The sequence below is a fragment of the Thunnus albacares genome, chromosome 1, assembly GCF_914725855.1.
Source record: "Thunnus albacares chromosome 1, fThuAlb1.1, whole genome shotgun sequence".
Lineage (NCBI taxonomy): Eukaryota > Metazoa > Chordata > Actinopteri > Scombriformes > Scombridae > Thunnus > Thunnus albacares.
Window position 1 is genome coordinate 39582917 of NC_058106.1, and position 23421 is coordinate 39606337.

Below are 23421 nucleotides of genomic sequence, written 5' to 3' on the forward strand. Positions count from 1 at the left end.
TCAACGAGGGGAGTCATATTCACCTGCTATATGAGGCACATTTCCTAATTTGGACATCACTCCCGGAGTTGGGGGTGTTCCCCAGAAATAAAGCTGAGCTACTGACATACGTGAAGTACTCCCAAGGGACTCTCCATTACCTGTTGTTCCCCTCCTCTTTTCCACAAAGTTAGTTTGTGAAAAATAGGCAATAAATGAAAGGTGCAAAGCAATAATCGCCTTTGAAGTTCTTCCCTACATGCTATACAGTGTGCTGTCTCTGTGTTATGGGTGTATAAATAGGTAGAGGTCTGTCTGCAATGAGGCAATGAGTAAAGTTTTAGCTCAGTAGTCAGCACAGTCGTCTGTGATCTTGGAGACTACAGTTCGAGACCCGATGTGGGGACTTCCTTCGTAAGGTTGTTTATTCATGAGCACTTATTGTAACACTTTAAAATTAAAAGTGTAATAAAAACAAAAACAGGATTTTTAAGCCTCTTTCCACTTTTATTCGAATACAAATAATTTTGCTGCCTCAACAAATACAGATACAAATTCACATACTGGGACCTCTGCACATCCCTACTAGTCAATACAGCTAATGAGCTAACGGTATTGTCTCTACAAGCCAAAGTGAAGAAAATGATGGCAACTGTCTCCTCTGAAATTAAAGCGAGCTTTCAGCCTTTACAAGCCTCATTGGAAGCTGTACATTGGGAGATGGAAAAGTATGGATCTAGATTACAAACTGTAGAAGAGGTGCTGACTATCCACAACTGTGAAAACTTTCAGACTAAAAGAACTGAAATGCAAGCTAAGATGGATGATCTTGACAACTGGTCCTGTTGAAATAACCTGCGGGGAGGTCCTGAGGTCTGAAGAGCAATCTGCCAGGGAGTTTTTTGTGAACATTATCAGAAGCACCCGAGTTTGACAGAGCACACCACAGACTGACAAAGGGCGAAGGGCCTATGCTGGTGCATTTTCAGGGGCTTATTCATTGTTTTGCTATTGGCCTTAACCTCAGGCTGACTCAATCGTCAAAACAAAACAAAACAACAAACTAATCCAGTGCTGCTGTTACTCTGCCTGGTGCCCCTGCTGTTGACCCACACCTTACTACACTAAATACTATCACCATACTATATATACTGATCAATGAAGACGATAGTTGTTGCTTGTTTCTGTGTAATCATTTGACATTCAAACCATGTAATTGCTATAACATTAACTTGGAAGCTCTCTCAGTTGAGGAGGAGAAGTTTGTTTAGTTCCAGAAAGTTAGCTTAGGAATTGTTAAGCTGCAGTTTTCTCCATTAGAGGTGGATAAGGTTGTATGTGTCTTTTGTGTGTTCTTACCTCTTATTTTTACTCATGGGTTTCTTGACTATTGTCACACAAATCTACATATAGCTCTCACTATGGGTGCCAGATATTTCACTACTGCTACAGTGTATGTAATTTTACTTATCTCTCAATTACATGGCTAATACAACAACTGTAGGAATGAGAGGTAATGTTAAAATCCTCTCATGGAATGTCAGTGGACTGAATGGGCCAGTGGAACATGCCATGGTTTTCTCCCATATTTAGGAGTTGACAGGGGATGTTGTACTCTCGCTTGCAAAACTGTGACCACATGAGGCCCTCCAGGTCTTTGACTGGCCAGATCTTTCATTCCAAGTTTGATACAAGGACAGGGGGTGCCGCTATACTGACTGGTAAAAAGGTCCAATTCACTTAGACCATCTAAGATCCCAATGGCCACTATGTCAAATTAGCAGGCTCATTATTTCAGACCACAGTCATACTGGTAGGTGCTTACACCCCTAACTGGGATGATAACTTTACAAACAAGCTTTTGTTTTCCTTACCCAACTTTAGCACCCATCATCTAATTTTAGGGGGCAAGGGGGCATCAACTGTATCATAGATCCCCAGCTGGATAGATCTAGTACTTTACTTGTCACACCGTCCAAAATGTCTCAAGTACTATCTTCCTTTATGCATCGGTGTGGCTGTATTGACCCATGGAGATTTTTTGCGCCCAGTAGATTCTTTCTTCTCACATACTTATAAAGGTATAGACTACTTCTTCATTGATAAAGCTCTTTTACCTTCACTAGCCTCATTGGAATATTCTGATATTGCCATTTCGGAGCATGCACCTGTGATCCTTAAGCTAGTCTTCAAACTCAAACCTATTGAAGTTTGTAAACTAGACGCTACTTTGTTAGCAGATGCCGTTTTTTCGTAAAACTATTTCCCAGGCCACAACTTTTTTCTGGAGACTAACAAAAGTGATGGAACTTCCCCCTCCTTACTATGGGAGACCCTGAAAGTGGGTATTAGGGTACAATTTTCTCATATACTGTGCATGCCAATAGACAGCAAAAAAAACAGCAATAGGAGTTAATAGAGCTAATATCAGACCTGGATCATCGTTACTCTGGAGCCCCTTCACCTTAAATCTATAAAGAAAAACTCAGTGCCCAAACACAGTTAAACCTGTTAACCACCAAAGATGCTGAACGCCTTGTACTTAAGACTCGGGGTGCTTTATATGAACATAGGGATAGGGCAGGTCATCTATTGGCCCAACAGTTTAAGAGCAGACCTGCATCACGATTAATTCCGCAAATTCACAACAGCTCAGACATCCTTACAATGGTTCCAAACACAATTAATGGTGCTTTCAGATCATTCTGTTCCCAATTATATACATCTGACAGTCCAGACGACACCTCTAAAATGTCCAGTTTCTTTTTGAACCTGACTATCCTGAAAATCTCCCAAGATGAACACCATGATTTGGAAATGCCTATAACCCTTAGTGAGATCACAACAGCTATCAAATAGATGCAGAGTGGGAAATCTCTGGGACTGGATGGTTCCCCAGTAGAGTTTTTTTTTTTTAATTCTCAAAGCAGCTAGCCCCCAACAATTCCCCCATGAGCAAGCACTTGGCAACAGAGGCAAGAAAGAACCCCCCTTTAACAGCAAGGAACCTCAAGCAGAACCAGACTCTAGGTGGGCGGCCATCTGCCTTGACTGGTTGGGTTAATAGAGAAGGAAGGAGGGAGTGGGATAGGGGAGAGAGAGACACAGAGAAGCATAATAACAACAATAATAACAATAACAATGATAGTAATAACAGAGATATGACTAGTAATTAAAGCTGCAAGCAGTGATGATCGGGCCCTCGCACCCTTTCGCATGTCAGGGTGTGGTGCAGTCGAAGGGCTTTTATTGCAGGCATGCAGTTCAGGACCGGACTCTTATCGAACATTGCATGGAAGAGTTAAATATCAATTCTTGTGTCCACTATGTGGTGCTAGAGAACACCTATTAAGTAAACATCATGTTGCTGTATATTAACTGTAGACCACACCTTGAAAATTTCATGTGAATCACATGATATTTGTCATATAAAGCTGACTTCATGTTGTCAGCAGGTGGCGCTATGACTATGAATCAATATTGACATGTAGATGTGTTCAGGGCAGGATTCTTATCAAGCATGAGAAATTTGGTGCAGGTTGGACAATGTACACTCAAGCTACAGCTATTTCCTGCTTCATGACGAAATGTCAAAGTTTGCTGCGTCGCCGCGGCAAGGGTGTTCAGCGAAAATTCAAGATTTTGATAACTGCTGATCACAAACTAGTCTTAATGACACAAACGGATTTTGAAGTCGTTATGATGAATTCTGTAGGAGGAGTTTGTTAAAATACAAAGCATGCAAAATCGCCAAAACTGAGCACTAAATTCAAAATGGCTGACTTCCTGTTGGGTTTAAGCTATTGGTCCAAGAGAATTTTTTGTGCACCCTGGCATGATACATGTGTGTACTGATTTTCATTCATGTAGGTTTAACCTGGCGCGGGGGCTGCTTCATTGAAATATTGTAGGGGGCACTGTCGAGCCAACTTGCCACACCCATGCATGTCACCTATCCAATATTACAGACTTTAAGACCTGTCATGTGTGTGCAAAGTTTTGTGAGTTTTCAAGCATGTCTATGTGGTGAACAATGTGTTGCCATGGCAACAACTTTTGATGAAAACTCAGAGGCTTCAGGAGATATTGTCATCGAGGTCTTACACCTTGGTTGACCAAATTTTATGTCTTTCAGGATAACCTGCTTGGAGTAGTCAGCAAAAGAGTGACCCTTAAGACTTCCTGTTGCCAGTAGGTGGCACTATGACTATGACTCAACATGAGCCTGAACTTGCCTTCAGACCAAGACCCTTATCAAGCATGGGAAATTTGGAAAAGATCTGATCATGCAGAATTAAGTTATAATACTTTGTTTGTTCATGGTGAAACATCAAAATTTGCTGCACCACCACAGCAAAGGCGCCCAGTGAAAACTCACCATTTTCACAGTGTGGAATCATCAAAGAGTTAAGGCTTTTCTGACCAAATTTCAGATTGATCTGCTCATCCTGCTTGGTACAGCTCATAAAAGTACAGAGCATGTAACTTCCTGTTGCCAGTAGGTGGCGCTATGAGTATGTCTCAATATTGACACATAGATGTATTCAGGATGGGACCCTCTTGAAGCATGAGAAATTTTGGGCAGATTGGACAATGTACATTGGAGTTATAAGGACTTCCAGTTTTATGGTGAAACATCGAAATTCACGACATTGCAACAGCAAGGGCGGTCAGTGAAAACTCATGATTTTAATAACTTTTGATCAAAAGCTAGTCTAGATGACACACACAAATTTTGAAGTCAATCAAATGAAATCTGTAGGAGGAGTTTGTTAAAATACACAGCATGGCCGACTTCCTGTTGGATTTACGGTTTTGCTCCAAGGGACTCTTTTGTGTGTCTAGACATGATACGTTTGCATACTAATTTCTGTGCATGTCCGTGAAACATGCCGCAGAGGACACAGTTTAAGGGGTGCTGTTGAGCCATTTTGCCACGCCCATGTTTGGGACCTATAAAATATCAAATTTTTCACCACTTCTGATGTATGTGCAAAATTTAACAACTTTTTGCGCACGTTTAAGGCCTTCAAAAATGCGTTTATTTTGGAAGAAGAAGAAGAATTCCTTCAGATCCAATAGGGCCTTCACACTTGGTGCTCGGGCCCTAATAATCATTGCAGTAATAGCAGCAGAAGGTGCGGAGGCAGGACATCCACAGGACCACACCACTATCATAGCACTATTCTCGTGGCCAACACACAACTTGGGTTCTGGATTTTCCTGTGAGACAAGAAAGCACAAAAACTCCAGGGAAGAAGCCAAGTTAGTGACGTGCCTTAATGGTACAAGAATGCATACAGATGGAGAGGAGGAGGAGAAGAGAGGAGCTCAGTGTATCATGGGAAGTCCCCTGGCAGTCTAAGCCTATAGCAGCATAACTAAATAAATAAAACTTAAATGAAGTGATATAAGTATATTGTTATGTTATCGACTCATTACATTTTTTATTACTTTTTTTAACCCGGCCAATAATGTAATAACCAGCCAATAATGTAATAACTTATTACACTATACACAAAATGTTATTGCGTTATTGGTTTAGAAATGTTATTACATAATGGGTAAGTTATTACATTATCAACTTTTATTACATTATTAATGAAAAAATTATTACGTTATTGGCAGTTATTACATTAATGGTAGTTATTACATTATTGGCTGCTACAAGGTCAATTGGAGAAAAACAGTCTAAATATATATCAGGTATTATATATTTATAATACTTGGAACCTTGGTCACTTTGACACTCAACTGCTCGGAAGTCCCTTATCGTACAGATGCCATTCAAACTGTAAAAAGTTCACAAAACTTTGAACTTTCAAAGTTATCAGATTGTTTAGTGATATTTTTGGTAGTTTTTCAGCAATTTAAGCCCAAAGTCAGGGGTTTTGAGGACTTTTCCAGGTCTCACCAGTGTGTCATGTGATCAGGCACAGTGGAGAGCACAGATAATTTTAGACCAGAAATGTTTTTCTAAACTGCTATCACTCCCACAATTTTAACTCCTCAAGCACATATCTTGCATCAGTATGTTGCCACAAGCCTCCTCTCTCTCAACATGTAAATACATTTCACATAGGACTTATAGTTTTTGAGATCTGAACCTTAATTGATAGAGAGTCGCTGTCATGCTCTCATTGACTGCAATACAGTCTGCAGGATGTGTGTCTTCTCTCACTGCAGTTTCTTAAACTTACAGATTCTCTCTTCCTTCAAACACTTTTTACACATATCATTCATTCTCATGTTAAACTAGTCTTGCTTTCACTAATGATGTACAAATCTCTGGGCTTCAAGCTCTGGTTTGAGACAAATACATTTTCCTCATCAAAATGGAGATTTTTTCCTCTCATTTTTGTGAATGACTGTTGGCTCAGTGGTTTAGAACCCTGCTCTCATGATCAGCAACACCTTAGATGACAAGGTTGTGTGTTTGATACCCACTCACTGCAGTGCTCCTCATAATATTGCTCTCATGTACAAAGTTGCCTCACATCTGTATCCTGTACTAGAATTCAATTCCTCTCTAGCTTTTCCTAACATTACTATCTAAGATATGGATTGACATGCTTGTTAAATACATCTTTTCCTGTGCTACACAGCATGTGTGAGTAGTTGAGTGGTTTAAGGTCATGTCATTTCTGAACTCCTTTTAGATCCAAAGGTTGTGAGTTCAAGCCCTGCTTAGGGCAGAACTGAGTAGAGATGAAGGAGTCCAGGTGATGTCAATCTGCTTAATGAGCTGAGCTGAACTGCTCTTTTGTCAATTTCATGCAATTGACAGGCTAAATACCAGAATCTGGCCTGACATTACTGTGTGACATGTTAGCTCAATGCATAGCATGGCTGTCTTATAAACATGAGGGTGTAGGTTCAATTCCACCCATTGCTGATTTTAAGCTTGGTAGATTTTTCAATAGTGTTAAGCTTCCAGTTATGCGATCTAGATTCGCTTTCAGCAATCACATGCAATTTCTACAGAAATTGCATTTTCTAGTTCATACTGATGTCAGCTTTTTGGAGCATTTGGACAAAAAATCTGTATCTAGCAGACAACAGTTTGAGATGACAGTAACAGACATGATGTGCAAAGACCTTCACTTTACACCAAACTTCATTGAAAAAAACATGAATGTTATTGACACCTTCACCGTCATGTTGAATGTTCTAACTGAATTCTGAATTGAATTTACATTGAGACAAATATCAGATGCTGCCGGAATGAAGTTTAAGTCTGAATTGAGAAAAAGAAATCTCATCAAAAGGTCCACTTACTCTGTATCTCCAAAGCTTTAAGTCAGATCTCATGGTCTTCCTCAGTGGACGGAGTGTCTCTGTTGTCATTGAGATGGTTTAAGTTTGAACGGTTTAATTTCAGTGATTGTCAGTAAAGTTGTCAATCAACATATGATAAACTGCAGCTGTATTGTGTCTTGTTCTCTCCATCAGATGCCTGTGAACTGGAACTGGACACAAACACAACAAACAGAAAACTCAAACTGTCTGACAACAACAGGAAGGTGACACATGTGGAGGAGGATCAGTCATATCCTGATCATCCAGACAGATTTAATGAGTGGCCTCAGCTGCTGTGTAGAAATGTTGTGACTGGTCGCTGTTACTGGGAGGTCGAGTGGAGAGGAGAGGTTGGTATATCAGTGACTTACAGTGGAATCAGAAGGAAAGGAGTCACTTATGACTGCAGGTTTGGATGGAATGATCAGTCTTGGAGTCTGATCTGCTCAGATGATGGTTACTCTGTTTGTCACAATAAGGGAACAACACCCATCTTCTCCTCCTCCTCCTCTGTCTCTAACAGAGTAGCAGTGTATGTGGACTGTCCTGCTGGCACTCTGTCCTTCTATAGAGTCTCCTCTGACACACTGATCCACCTCCACACCTTAAACACCACATTCAGTCAGCCTCTGTATCCCGGGTTTGCAGTCTGGTCTGGTTCAGTGTCTCTGTGTTGTCTGTAGGAGAGAGAGTCTCTCCTGTGTACAGAAACTCTGCTGACTGAAGATCAGCTGCCGAAATCAAACATCACACACACTCTGCACTGTGAAGCAAATCTGCAATTATTTTCCTTCCACATGATTCATTGATTTGTCTCAGTTGATTCTACTGTTGTTACTGCCAAAAACCAATGAGCAGCATGCAGTTCTATTCATGTTTTATAAAATAAAATCTGTCCAGCTGTGGAAGCCCAGAGTGTTTTTTTTGTCTTTATATAAACTTGAAAATCATTGAGGGTAAAGCCCTCATTTACAATGATGTTGAGCAAGAAAGAAGACAACTAATACAACAAACATAAATACAATTAATAAATAGAGTAACAACAAAACCAGTTAAAACAGGGACAAACAGAAGTTATAAGGTTTGAGATGTGGATTTAAAATGACCAAGAGTTAGCAATGAATTCATTTTCAAAGTGCTTTGTAGTGTGTTCTAGGTTGATGGTGCAAAGAAGCCAAAAGCAGTTCTTCCAAGATGTGTATGAACACGAGGGACATGGAGCGTAAGCCAGCAATTAGTCCTAGTGTAATGTGGTCCAGTGGACCAAAGTAGCATGGAATTAATGTAAGAAGGCAGCTTTCCAAAAAGGGCCTTGTAAATAAACAAATACATGTGCAAATCCGCCTCTCAGAGAGAGAGGACCACCAACCCTTTTGTACAGGATGCAGTGATGAATGTTATAAGCATCACCAGTAATGAACTTGAGTGCAGAATGGTAGACAGAATCAAGGGGCTTTAAAGTCACTGCCGAAGCAAACCTGTACAAAATGTCACCATAGTCTAAAACTGATAAAAAAAAGTTGCCTCAACAAGGATTTTTCTACAATGCAATGGGAGGCAGGATTTATTTCTAAAGAAAAAGCTTTTGCCTTATCTTTTGACTTAGCTGCTCAGTGTTTCTTATTATCCAAGCTGAAATGATGTAATTTAAAACAAGACTGGCTTTTCTCTAAAACCCAATTGGTGAGTACTTAAGATAGAATATGCTGAAAGGAATTATTTAAGTTGGTCATTTACTAGAGATTCTAGTATTTTTGCTAGGTATGGCAATTTAGAGATAGGCTTATAATTGTCAAGCATAGCTGTTTCACTGCCTTTATGTGAAAGAGTCACACAAGCAACCTTCCACACTGTGGGAACTGTACCAGATAAAACAGAAAGGTTAAAAATATATGTTATGTACCTTACTACAATTGGGGCAGCAAGCTTTAAGCATCAAGTTTATCCTTGCCAACTGAATATTTCAAATCTAATGCTAATAAGGCATTGGCCACCTCATCTGAAGAGAAGAGCTGTAGCATAAAATGAGATCTTGGTATCGCCTGAGAGTCAAGAGAAGTAGATGGTAGAGGGGCTCCTGTATAGGTTTCTTCAAAGAGGTTGCCAGCAGCTAAAGAATGTTTATTAAAAGCAACACAAATCTCTTTATGATCTGATATTGAAGATCCATCAGCTGAAGTGAGAGGAGGAAATGAGAGTTAAGACTTATGGTTCAGAGAATTCACTGCCTTCCCAAATTTTGATGGATTTGAATATGAATTTGGAATTAAAAGCAAATAATAATTAGCTTTAGCCTTCCTTATTGCGGCTGTGCATTTATTTCTAAGGTGCCTGAAAATAAGCCATTGATCAGGCTCGCCAGTATGCATGTTGTTCTCACATGTATTTTATAACACCATCACAATGACATAACAAATTGATGTCTCATATCAGAACTTTGGTAGAGCCCAAAGTCCACTAAGAACACACTTTACTTCCTGGATACCTCCAATACCTCAGAGGACATGGTCGTAAACCTCCCGCAAGTCCACAAAACACCTGTTTGCTGAGTGTCAGCTGGTTTGATGTGATTGAACATTTATTCATGAGTATGCATTACCAGGAATATGAGACAATCACATACAATTAAAGCCGAAGGCTCGAAGGGGCCATGGCTGGGGACCCTGCACAGGGGTCTCTGTTGTTGTTTCTGTTGTTGTTTCTGTTGTTGTGGGTAGGTTAGGTAGTAGGTTACACAATTGTGTAGGTTACACAATTGTGTAACCTACTACTAACAGTGAGGACTACAGTGAGTTTCAATTAACAACAACTACTGAATATTCTCTAAAGTCAAATCACTTGCATGTAAGTGTACAGTCTATTGGCAGAAACAAATGTTTGTGTAATGTTTGTGTGGTACCTGTGTTAGCGAGGAGCTTGGCTGTTAACTGCTTTCAGCAGTATTTTTCTGTAAAAGGAGAATAACAGTTTTATGCTGTATTTATAAAAGCACCAACAAACTGAATTTCAGCATGACACTGTTGATTTTGCAATAAATTAATGGCAACCCTGCATTTGCTAAGTAGTACTGGGGGGAGGGATATTGAAAATATCTCAATGACTCCTCCTACTTCGTTCATCGACTCAGCAGTTGAAATGGGGAGTCAAAGGTAATGCACTGGCCGACACGCGTTCATCAGCAGCCCATGACTCCGCTAACATTTAATTGGTGTCTTAACTATTTTCTTCCTGTTGGGATTTTCTAAAAGGTCTGACTTAGAATCTCCCTGGTTAGAATCTTAGTTATCAATGGTTTAAGATCTGGGCAGGTTTTGGTCACTTCATAATTAGTTGATCTAGTTTTATATCAAGTGTTTAAGTACTATTTGGATTCCGGTTTCGGATCGATCTTGTAACTGATAGTATTTATTTTCATGTATTTATTTTCTGTTTATTTTTTTAGGACACATCTTCAGTAGTGGACCTCAGGATCACCGGATGTTTTGGCCATTAGCACTAGACATCCTCACCCGAGGGAGGCCCTGCTGAGGTTGGTCAAGCCCCGGAGTGTGTCCCATAGCCAATTGTTTGGAGTTGTAACTGTAGCTCTTCCGGTAAGTAGGTCCAGGTAAGTATAAGGAGTTGTTAAGATCGGTCGGTATTTAAGTTTAAGTCAAAACATTTTCGGCATTTTTTCTTGTGAAACAATTATATAAAATTAAGATATTATTGCTGATTAATTTTCTATTGATCAACTTTATCAATTTAACATTGAAGCTCCACCTCACACCCTGTCCATATTACATTTGAAGTTTTTACCTGACTGTTATTTTGTAAACTAATCAAAAGTTCATATTCATGTGTTTTGTGCACATCTAGGACTAAATCACTCACTCACCAGAAAGCAGCTATTGTATTGGTCAGTCAGATAAATATTTACATTTTGTATTTAAAAAGTCACTTAAGCATTTCATTGTGAAGTCCTTGTTAAATGAATAATTAGCAATTAGGACTGTATCACAAATTATTTCATATTTTTTGATCAATCTGTTCCCGCAGGATCAAACTGACTGAGTGACATTGCCCTTTGTACAACAATCAGAGGTATGTTTTAAATTTGATTTTCTCTGCATCAGGAGCAGTATATTTGTATATCTGTATTGAATTATTCAAGAATATGTAGACTCAGTGCTTTTTATGTACTGAGCTATTACCAGACTGAATATCTGTCTGAACCCTGTTCAGACCAAAAATGGTCTGTATTAGTGTTGGCATGTTGCTTCAGGTAGCAGTGAGATGATGAAATATGATACAAGAAGTCCAGTTTGAGGGATAGATCCATGCCTTTTGAGACTATTCAGATGCCAAAACACTGCATAGCACTTTATAATACTGCAAGTCAGTATTTTACAACCCTGGCAAGTTTGTAAAGTCTGGAAACACGACCACAAACATTTTTATATATATAATTCTCAAACACTGGCTTGGGCAACGATGGTTGTTTAAAAAAAAAAAATGTTTTAAAAAAAATAGAACCATCATAATTATATTATTTTTTGGAAATTACATTAGTCGAACTGTTACACTGTTTTGTGCTTGATGTTTGTGTGATGTATAATTATTTGTGTAATAATTATTACTTTTTCATTTTCAGTCTAGAACAAAATGTTCATGAAAATGAGATGTACTCTAGCCCTTCATAGTCTTCTGGTGTATCAGCGCGAGGGGTCTCTGAGTTCTTCTAGACCAGCAGTGTAACTTCTCAGTACACTCACAGAAATGTTAATATCTATCAGTACAGTGTTGACATAACATATTGTATGGGAAACGAACTTGAACGCCTCCTGTAGCATTCTCAAAATTTAAGTAGATTCAAATGTCAAATGTATATCGACTAAGTTATTAATGGGCGGAAATTATTCATCCTATCTCCATAATAGCTGTAAAGCAGTCCCTTCCTATCAGGTAGGATGAGTCTCCAACCGGTCTGCAGAATTACATTGAGTGTGTTTTGCCAGTTATCAAGTGGCTCCACATGATCACAGCTGATGGAGGCCACTGTCCAGTGAGAGCTTGATTCTAACTGATGCTACCTGGATGAAATGTCCCAAACTGATTTACTGCACAATAGTTGATGCTTCATATGATGTTCACTGTCTGTGTAGATTAGTCACTGCATAAATGCCTATCAATAGATGCCTGTTTTTTGTCTAGCTGTCAACATATCCACATTTCTATTTATTTTTGGAAACATTGAGTGTACAAACCTATTGATGAGGAGGTTCACTCAGTGCGACACCTGCTGGTCATTTTTTGTAACTACTTTTGGCATGCTTTCTGTTGGTTCTATGCCATTGATCTCTGTAATTATTGAGAGCTCATAGTACCCTATTATCCCACTAGAAAACTGCGCTCCCAGAATGTAGGCTTACTGGTGGTTCCTACAGTCTTTAAAAGTAGAATGGGAGGCAGAGCCTCTCTACAGACACCCTCTCTACCCTCTCTAAGAGTAGGCTTAAAACTTTCCTTTCTGATAAAGCTCATAGTTAGGGCCAACCAAACTTGTCTTGAACCAGCCCTTAGTTATGCTGCTATAGGCCTAGACTGCCGGGGGACTTCTCATGATGCACTGAGCTCCTCTCTCCTCCTCTCCATCTGTATGTATTCATTTACCATTAATGCATGTTACTAACTTGACTTCTTCCCCGGAGTTCTTTGTGCTTTCTCATCTTCAGGAAACCCCATGGACCGCACTGACGTGGGGATGTCCTTCTCCTGCTGTTCCTGCTGTTGTTAGTCATGTATCTATCGCTATTGTTGTTGCTGTTGTTGTTCTGCTTCTCTGACCCACTGTGTACAGTATTGTAAATAACTTTGTAAATATATTTAACAACCCAGTTTCTGTAGAGGTGGATGGCATCTGTCCTCCTGTTTCTGTTAAGTTAGGAGTTATGTCAGTGATTTGTATTTTTGTTTCTTTATGTTTAAATAGGTAATTTTAGGTTGATTAGCTTTAGTTCCCTTTTGTTTGTTGTTTTGGTGTTAACTCACCCTGAAACCACAACTATGACATAAACATTTAAAGGCTGCAAAATCCCTTGTTGCTGCTTTTTTTTTGTAGCTGGGGAGAGGGAGTGTCATTTTCATGTTGCACCAGGGTTTCTCTTAGGCCGGGTCATAACAATATATATTTAAATTCTCCCAGTTTAAAGGCCCCTAAAGGCCCCTCTACTCAGCAGTGTGTGGGCGTGTATTGACTGTCTTTGATTGACATCTCCCCTAAAGAAGTAAAACACATTTCCAATCAACTGGAGATAGAAATATGAAAGTATATTCAGACTATACAATATACATCTAAAAAACACAGCAGTAGAGTGGACAAAAGAGTCATTAAGTTTCATTCAGCGTATTCTGCTCATTCATCATTCACCACAGTTGGATCACTCATTCAGTATACAGCAGGTTTAAATGTTTAGTGTGTTCATAATGGAAAAGTGACAAAATTGACTTTTGATTTATTTTTGTGTGTGCTATTGATGGATAATATTCTCCCACAATGCAATGCACAAAACAAATTGAGGGAGCTACAAAAAATATCCCTCTGAAGAAGAGTGTCAGATGGATATGTTGGATAGTTACTTGTAATTACTGTCAAATACTATGCATATACAGTAAATCCCATACATTAATTGGAAAAGTCTGTAGATCTTATGGATAGTTGCTTGTAATTACTTTCAGATAATGTTTATATAAGGTATGATTATTAAAATTATGTTTTTGTAAGCCATTTTTGCATGATCCTATTTTTTTGTACAGTATCAAACCAATATTTTTTACCAGGAATTTACTGTAAATAGATGAGATAATCACATACAATTAAAGCCGAAAGCTCTCAAGATACCATTAATGGGTGTTAAAGGAGGATAATTTTAATATAATTTTACATATTTTTTTTGTGTTTTACATCCAGAAATTTGTGCTTTGATGGGGCAGTCTTAAGGATGAATTGGATAATTCTATGAATTTACAAAAGAACACTGTATAAAACAAGCCATTATTTAAATTAGGTAATTTTAAGGTATTTCTGCAATGTTTTTCATTTTTTTGTGCACATTTATATATTTATTTTGCATTCTAGCAATATTTTAAATTTTTTTGTTTTTATTTTACAACAGGACTGTAAAAATGCAGACAGTGTCTACAGTAAATATCTGTATTTTAAAAACAATTCTTTGTAGAATAACTAAAGGGTTTTTTTTACCAATATTTGACGGTAAGTTTTTTTTTTTACTTTTTAACTTTTTTAAAACTTTTTTTTAACATTAAATTTAAAGTAAAAAAAACAGAAAGTTGCCTTGATTTTACATTCAGTAATAGGATGTGTATTATTTGTATTTTTACATAGAATTCAATGTAACATAACATTCAAGACCATTAAGTAATTGAAAAATCCTGTTAAAAAAACTATAATATTCCATTATATTAATTTACAGATTACAGCCTTTATTTTATGGTGAATATTTTTAATAAAAATAATTTACTGTATTTTTATGGCATTTACACTTAATGTAGAAAAAACAAAACAAAAAAAACTGTAAAATGATACAATAAATTTCTGTGAAATAACTTTTTTTTTTTTTTTACAGTGTAGTTGTGATGTCACAAATCCTGCTTGTAGGCCATGTGAAACTTTCCTCCCTCAGCAGATGAATGTGAAAACAAACTCTGCACATACGTCATTCTGCAGAGTGACGCTCAAACATCCAACTGAAGGAACAACAGGCAAAACTAATTTTAGAGTAGAGAGGGAGAATAGGTAATTCAACGCCTTATCAATGTCTTTTTACCTGTTCTTCATTTGTTTGTGCTCTTATTTAAGACTTGACTTTATTTGAACAGAGGCTTTACAGTCTTCATATTATTCTCATATACCATATATAAAATTAAATTTACAGAGAAGGCAAAGGTCCCTTTGTGATCAGTTACTGCTGGCAGTTGAGGTCAGCAGATATTAAGTTATTCCTGAAGAGTAACATCTGTGTTTTTTGTGATCTTAGTGTTGTTGAGGATGAATTTCATTTTGTACAGTGACTCAAGGAATTATTTGTTTGAAAAGATTCAGTCAAAGAATCCTGATTTCACTAGCAAGGACCACACCATCAATGAGATGTGTTTGGATGATTTAGGAAGATTGAGGAAAACAATGTGCATAGTTCTTCCAGTTGCTGACTGCGTTGTGGGGAAGCTCACGGGGAATCTGCTGCAGCACCTGGGCAACAGCGGAGCCCCTCAGAACCCTACAAAGCAGAGGAAGAATCATGAAGAAACAGGAAGAGAGAAATAGGGTGGGAGGTAGGGGCGCAGAATACAAGAGTGGAAGAAGCGAAGAGGGTTAGGTGGTATTTATAGGAATGCCAGTAGTGGCGTAATTGATATGTGGTCCTGCTCCTGAAACTTCACTGAATAGCTTCAATTGTTTTGGTTGTCTGAAGCTGATATGTTGAGTTGGCTTTTTAATGTGAAAATTTTAGTTTTGGTGAGATTTATTGAAAATGTACAGCAGTGTGTGTGTGTTTGGGCCATGGCAGAAACTCCAGAAACTCAGTGTGCTTTGTGTTTCTTGCTCCTGGTGGGTCATCCTGGATGAGCAGCGGAGGATCTGACGTCCTCTGGTGTACAGAGTGACCACGGAGGAGCCCAGAGAGACTTTCCCTCCCCCCTCAGTCTGCAGAGACCTTCCCCTTTCTGGACTGTTCTGCTTTTTATTTGACATTTTAAACTGAACTGTTATTTCTAAATTATTTTGAGACACATTTGATTAAATTCATTAAGCTGCTAGTGTTATGGTAGCAGCTTAATGACTTTTTAAAAATGACTTTTTTTAAGAAACAATGTCTATTCTATGTAGGGCTAGGGATAGTTTGGCATTTAACTGTATGTTATTTGGATTTTTAACTTTTTAATAAAAATGTTTGTTGACTGCATAAAATGTGTCTGTTTGATCTTTAAGAACGGAATTTATCTCTTGCTGGTATAAAAAGAAACTCTCTCACACACCAACTTGTGTTAAAGAAGGTAAGGAGGAAAATAAAGAAGAAAAGAGTTAAAGGCAGCAGAAAGGTTGGAATAATGATAAAACAAAATAAAAAGCTATAACCAATATTCCAGTTAACTGCAGTGTAATAATGAGAGATCAATTGAAAGTGAATAACAATGTTTATTGTTTATTGCAACACAGACATTTTGGTGATTAGACTTAGTTGATGTGAGGCATCTTCATAAGCGTAAACCCTTATGAAGACAGGAGATAGGACAGGATCTTGAGTCTTGACACTGGTGGTGGAGGAATGAGCCGGCAGATTCTTTATGGACCTTTAGTTGGTTCTCTTTGGACAACATGGAGGACATGGTGGTGATGGGGAGGAGGTGGGTTACACAATAGTAGGTCTGAAAGACAGAGTGCAGCATTGCAAAGATATTTAAAGAGCAGCACTAAGGGTCTGATTGGTGGGAGGAACACAGGTAGAAAGATCACTGGTCAGTATGGTGATGACAGAATTGTGAATGAAGGCATTTTGACAGTGTGGAAAGTAGAAGTGACAAAGAAATAGAACAGAAGAAGATAGCAGCGTTAAACCATGATATCTGAAGGCAGAGTGTGATGATAGAGATATTCCTTATTGAACTAATGCCAAAGCTTCAGTAAGCTTCAGAGTAAAATATTATGGTTACTGTTCAGCTCTCCAAAGGCCAAACACCTAATTCAAAGACACCTGAAATGGTGTAATTTAATAGACAACTTGAAGCTGGAAATAATCTCAGAGATGTAAGATGTTTTTTTTTGGATAAAATGCATCTCAGCCAAGTTGATTCAAGCTGCTGAGTGATGTTGTTGGTCAGACATACTAACAGCTGATCTTTAGCTCATTAGATCTTCAGTTGGCTCCATCTAGTGGACAAATAATTGAACTACATCATGTGATGTGAGGTTTCTCTGACACTGACTGGGTTTCTGCCACAGGTTAGACTGGTTTTGAGATCACTCTGATGTTTTTTTAGATGTGGACTCTGGAGTTATGAGGATGTGACTGAGTCCTCAGATCAAATGCACACAAACACCAGGACTGACGAGGAGAATGAGCAGCTTTCTGCCAATGTTTCCTTGACACATGAAGGTGGAAAATGTCTGTAAATTGACCTGAAGTGACTTCAGCAGGTGAGAATCCTACCAGAGAAATCTGTAAATGTCTGATGAATGATCACACACATTGTGTTGAATCTGTTGGACTGGACAGTAGAAATGTTACTGGATGATGATGTTTCACAATATATATTTAATCCTTCAGTTTTACAGAAGATTTTGATTCTTGATCATTTGTTTCTTGATGAGTTAAAGGAGAGCAGTTTGAGAATGATTTCTTGTGATTGATATCCTTGTATTACTGTCAGTGGTTCTCAGGTTGAACCAACAGTACTTTGATTATAATCTGAGCTCACATGATCAGTGAAAAATGCAAAGTGTCAGAACTGGTCGGACAGCTTAGATCAACTTGGCTGTGGTGCATTTTAATCCAAAATACAACCATCTTCCAACACTGAGACAGACTTGGTTTGACTGAAAGCGCTTTGCAGTCCATGTTGTGAACTGTCCCAGAGGCTGCAGAGTCCTCAGATGGACCTGGTCAGTGTGTCTGATGGGAAGAGCTGCAGCTTCACTGTTTTCTACAGTATTTGTGACGAATGAGAACTAATGTGTCCTGTGATGAAACCTTATTGTTGTGACTGAGTGCAGCTCTCCCAGCAGCTGTTTCTCTGCTATGGATCAGTGTGAGGACAGAGAGGAGGGAGTCCCTCCCTCTAAAAGCTCTCTGTGTGGGGAACTTGACAGCCAGACCAAAGCTCAGAGGTGAGATGAGGATCTCTAACTGTCCATCACTGTTCTCCACTCACATCACTCCACCATCATTATTCACACTCACTATCACATCTGACACTCAACTACTGAATAAAAACTCAAAATGACACAGAATGAACTACTAACTTTCTGAGTTAACAAAGATCTCAACAACTGATTAGTCAACTAATCAATACAATGAGACAGCATCGTTCATCAGATGACATGTTGATGAACAGGAGAACGTTTCTCATCCACTGTCTTCTTACTGATTTTCATTCTACTTCTAAAATTTCAGCTGCTGACAGTCTGGTCAAAATTCATCTTTTTTAAATCCTTTTAGTTGTTAATTGTTTGTTTGTATCAGGATGCAGCAGCAGAGAGCAGACTCTCCTGAACCCAGCTGTGTGTCCATGAAGAGTGTCGACTCTATGGATCCTCCTATTGAGTTTAAAGTTGGACAACCTGCTGATGGAAGGTAAGAATTTAAAAGTGAAGTTTATCTGACTCTCCTGAGAAGAGGAATTAATATATTGTTTCAGCAGTGACATCACAGTGTCCACCTGTGCAACAGTCACATGTCAACGAGTTCAGTGTTATAAGACACCAACATGGTCACTATATCAATATGTGTGTGTAACTTTGAAAACATCACATCCAATAATTAGAGCAGCAGCTAACTTGGATGTGTCTGTCTTGTGTCAAGAACTGAACAACGGCTTGGACTCAAAATGCAGACTAACACAGTATGCAAGTTCAAAAAACAGTCCTTTAATTGCAGCAGGGTCGATATACAGGTGATCAGTCAGTACAACAAGATAATCCAAATCCGTAGGCAAAAGGCGAGGTCAAAGACAAAACAGGTCAGGAACTACAAGGCTTACTAGGGGAAAAAGGCTGGAATGCTGACACTAAGGAACAAGACAAACTGGCACAGAAGGAAGGGTACAGTGAGACTATATACACTGGGGGAGGGAAGACAATGGGGCACAGGTGCAACACATTAGGGCAGGGCGGGTAATCACACGGGAGGGAGACACATGAGGGCAGGAAGTGAAGGACCTGGAACGAGACAAGAGGTGAGTATCAAAATAAAACAGGAAGTACAAGACAAGGAACACTGGGAGAAACAAAAAGAAAACTCTGCTTTCCAGCCGGGGCATGACATCTTAAGCTTCAAAGATGAACCCTGCTGAGCAAAGGTCAGAATATTGATCTCAGGATTGATAAACTGAGAGAACAGATTTATAATTGACAGAAAAGATTGTTACACACAAGAATGTTATATATTTATGGAAGATGAGAAAAATTCTAAAATGGCTAATTAAAGACAAATCAAATAAAGAAAGAAAATGAGATACAATGTACGTTATGTATACGTGTTTCTTTTTCATGTAAGTGTTTACTGTGTCATAATTAACTGAAAAACCTTTGGTAAAGAGACAATGAAGGTTTCTCAGGCCACATTAAAGTCGAACCAGAACACAGAAAACAAAGTGAAAAGGTGTGTTACATTTCAGTGTTTGTTGTCTTGTCTTACTAACCATCCACCAATCCCTCCTCCCCCTGATAAGAAAGATCAGCTCATATAGATCACATGTGAACTACATCACTTTAGAAATGTTGATATAATATGTTTTGTTGAAATGTTAATATGCTACGTATTCCACATGTTGAAACGTAGAGATTCAACATTTCTGTGGTTTGCAGAAACATACAGTGCCAACGTTTTATTCTGACGACCAGGCTGCCTGTAGAACATCCTCACTTTCTTCTTCTTCTGTTGACTCATGACCAAGTCGCCTGCCATCCTCTTTCCATCACTGGAGGAATTTGATGATTAACCCTTCATTTCATTGGTTTTAACAACATGCTTTTGTCACTGTTTCATTTGTATCAGGATGCAGCAGCAGAGAGCAGACTCTCCTGAACCCAGCTGTGTGTCCATGAAGAGTGTCGACTCTATGGATCCTCCTATTGAGTTTAAAGTTGGACAACCTGCTGATGGAAGGTAAGAATTTAAAAGTGAAGTTTATCTGACTCTCCTGAGAAGAGGAATTAATATATTGTTTCAGCAGTGACATCACAGTGTCCACCTGTGCAACAGTCACATGTCAACGAGTTCAGTGTTATAAGACACCAACATGGTCACTATATCAATATGTGTGTGTAACTTTGAAAACATCACATCCAATAATTAGAGCAGCAGCTAACTTGGATGTGTCTGTCTTGTGTCAAGAACTGAACAACGGCTTGGACTCAAAATGCAGACTAACACAGTATGCAAGTTCAAAAAACAGTCCTTTAATTGCAGCAGGGTCGATATACAGGTGATCAGTCAGTACAACAAGATAATCCAAATCCGTAGGCAAAAGGCGAGGTCAAAGACAAAACAGGTCAGGAACTACAAGGCTTACTAGGGGAAAAAGGCTGGAATGCTGACACTAAGGAACAAGACAAACTGGCACAGAAGGAAGGGTACAGTGAGACTATATACACTGGGGGAGGGAAGACAACGGGGCACAGGTGCAACACATTAGGGCAGGGCGGGTAATCACACGGGAGGGAGACACATGAGGGCAGGAAGTGAAGGACCTGGAATGAGACAAGAGGTGAGTATCAAAATAAAACAGGAAGTACAAGACAAGGAACACTGGGAGAAACAAAAAGAAGTCACTGTTTCATTTGTATCAGGATGCAGCAGCAGAGAGCAGACTCTCCTGAACCCAGCTGTGTGTCCATGAAGAGTGTCGACTCTATGGATCCTCCTATTGAGTTTAAAGTTGGACAACCTGCTGATGGAAGGTAAGAATTTAAAAGTGAAGTTTATCTGACTCTCCTGAGAAGAGGAATTAATATATTGTTTCAGCAGTGACATCACAGTGTCCACCTGTGCAACAGTCACATGTCAACGAGTTCAGTGTTATAAGACACCAACATGGTCACTATATCAATATGTGTGTGTAACTTTGAAAACATCACATCCAATAATTAGAGCAGCAGCTAACTTGGATGTGTCTGTCTTGTGTCAAGAACTGAACAACGGCTTGGACTCAAAATGCAGACTAACACAGTATGCAAGTTCAAAAAACAGTCCTTTAATTGCAGCAGGGTCGATATACAGGTGATCAGTCAGTACAACAAGATAATCCAAATCCGTAGGCAAAAGGCGAGGTCAAAGACAAAACAGGTTGTCTTGTCTTACTAACCATCCACCAATCCCTTTACTTGAAGAGTTTACCAACTTTTATGTAAAGTGTCACGGCTCTTGTCAATCAGATGTAATTGTCTTTTTAATTGACTATATACACTGGGGGAGGGAAGACAACGGGAACCCAGCTGTGTGTCCATCAAGAGTGACTGCTCTATGAAGTATCCTATTAACTTTAATATTCAACAATCTGCTGATCAAAGGTAAGAATTTGACATCCAGTAATCAGAGCAGTATTTACAGGAGTTCATTTTGTCATCATGACAGAACATCTTTGATAAGCTCTGTGCAGATTTGAGTCACTCAGTGTTCTTAAACGTGATGTTTTCTCCACAGAGTTCATCAGTCATCAGTAAGCCGAATACAGTGACAAAAGCCAGTAGCCTCCCCGCAGCCCAAATTGTGTCTGGAAAAACCCAGTTTCGTATATCACAATCAAATCAGTCAGTTTCTCTTTCCAAGCTGGGGATACCTCACAGTCATCCAGTGACAACTCCTGAAGTTTATAAGCTGTGTACAGCTTTGAGTCATTAAATGTCCTTAAATGTGATGTTTTCTCCACAGAGTTCAGCAGCAGAGCTCAGAGATTCCCAGTGATCAGTCTGAACAGCAGCATCAAACACACCTGGACTCCATATTTATGGTGTGTACATGTACAAAAACACCTTTTACTATTAACCCCATCAACCACAGATGAAATACTAAAGTACCATTCAGGTCCTAATGTAATGGGTCTGACTCTGTGTTGTGTTGTGTAAAAGGCAAAGACACATTTCCCAGGACTGTCTCTGAGCATTTTATTGTCCAACCAGCGGTATTAGTAACTGAAGTTGTGAAGAAACAAAACATTCACAGGGTTTCTCTTGCATAAATGCTCTCAGTGCCTTCCCGGAAAAAGTCCAGACACAAAGAGAGTATGCACAATAGCATTAGAAAAAGAAGGATTATATATATATACAGATTATATACATAAATTAATCTAACATACTGTATTTGCTATCAGAAAAATAACAAAAAATAGCCATGCATAAACCCACATACCTGCAGTTGTGAAGAAACAAAACATTCCCATGGTTTCTCTTGCATACATGCTCTCAGTGCCTGTGTAACATCATTGAGTAAAGTCACTAAATGCCCCATGCTAGCAAACACAGTCTCAACAGTACACTCTATATAGCTATAGCATGACAAGCTATGCATCACTGGGACACACACTGGCCTCAACACTGTTCTCTCATTAGCAGATTTATGCAGGAAAAGAAATAAAATTGCGACTCTAAAACATAACAACATTAATACAATGACTTTACATGTGTTTTTATGTAACTTAACTTCACATTTACAACAAAAACAGCGAAAGTGTAGAGAGCAGAGAGAATGGCTGCAGTCAAATATTCTTTTTTGCTTAGGAAGGTTCCTAACTGAGTGAAATGACCCAGAGGTATCTACGTGGCAGCCATGATAAGAGCTGGTCGAATTCTCCAATGCTAAGGAAAGGTGCTTCAGTCCTTCCTTTCTAATCTCCTTTAGCATAGGGTACATTTGACCATCCTTTACGAAAGGAAAGGAGATAACTCAAACAAAATTGTATGTACAGTAGTAGATTTGTTGGCTTAACATGTATGCCTATCTTGCATACATTTAACACTTATTTTCATACATAATTGGGATTCAGGAGGGTGAGCATGAGCAAGCATTCTCAATGTGACAATTTTGTTTCAGTTTTGTGACTGGTAGCCTACATTCCTTTTTTAATTCAATTCTGACCTTGGTAATTAAGTAATATTACTTAATGCAAGTGCTTAATGACACAATATCATATTCCCCCCAAAACTGAAAGAAAGCTAATTTGTTTCCCTCAATATTCAATGTTAAACCGACTCCAAAATGCACTGGATGTGTATCATTCACAGAAAACCTCCTGCGTCTCATTTGTGTTTATGTCCAGCAACAGTGAAGACAACAGTGGCTCCTGAGTGCACATGCCGTAGTTTTGGGTCTGTTCTCTATTCTTTGTGTTTCATGGACAGATCTCTGATCTACACAGGTTCACTCACAT

At 38.9% G+C, this 23421-nt stretch overlaps 3 protein-coding genes across 3 annotated transcripts in view; 2 read left to right on the forward strand and 1 right to left on the reverse strand.

Annotated features, from left to right (window-relative positions):
* LOC122986850 (NACHT, LRR and PYD domains-containing protein 12-like) overlaps nucleotides 1-8097 on the forward strand; it is a 30080-nt gene extending 21983 nt beyond the window's left edge. Inside the window, exon 12 of the mRNA XM_044358298.1 lies at nucleotides 7432-8097. Within this exon, the coding sequence (XP_044214233.1) occupies nucleotides 7432-7961 (530 nt within the window). The 3' untranslated portion in view covers nucleotides 7962-8097. The remainder of the gene's footprint in view (nucleotides 1-7431) is intronic.
* LOC122986896 (NLR family CARD domain-containing protein 3-like) overlaps nucleotides 1-23421 on the reverse strand; it is a 1497050-nt gene that overhangs the window by 912512 nt on the left and 561117 nt on the right. The window lies entirely within an intron of this gene.
* LOC122986857 (NLR family CARD domain-containing protein 3-like) overlaps nucleotides 18524-23421 on the forward strand; it is a 934102-nt gene continuing 929204 nt past the window's right edge. The window contains exons 1-3 of the mRNA XM_044358311.1: nucleotides 18524-18629; nucleotides 20052-20162; nucleotides 20846-20956. Of these exons, the coding sequence (XP_044214246.1) occupies nucleotides 18565-18629; nucleotides 20052-20162; nucleotides 20846-20956 (287 nt within the window). The 5' untranslated portion in view covers nucleotides 18524-18564. The remainder of the gene's footprint in view (nucleotides 18630-20051; nucleotides 20163-20845; nucleotides 20957-23421) is intronic.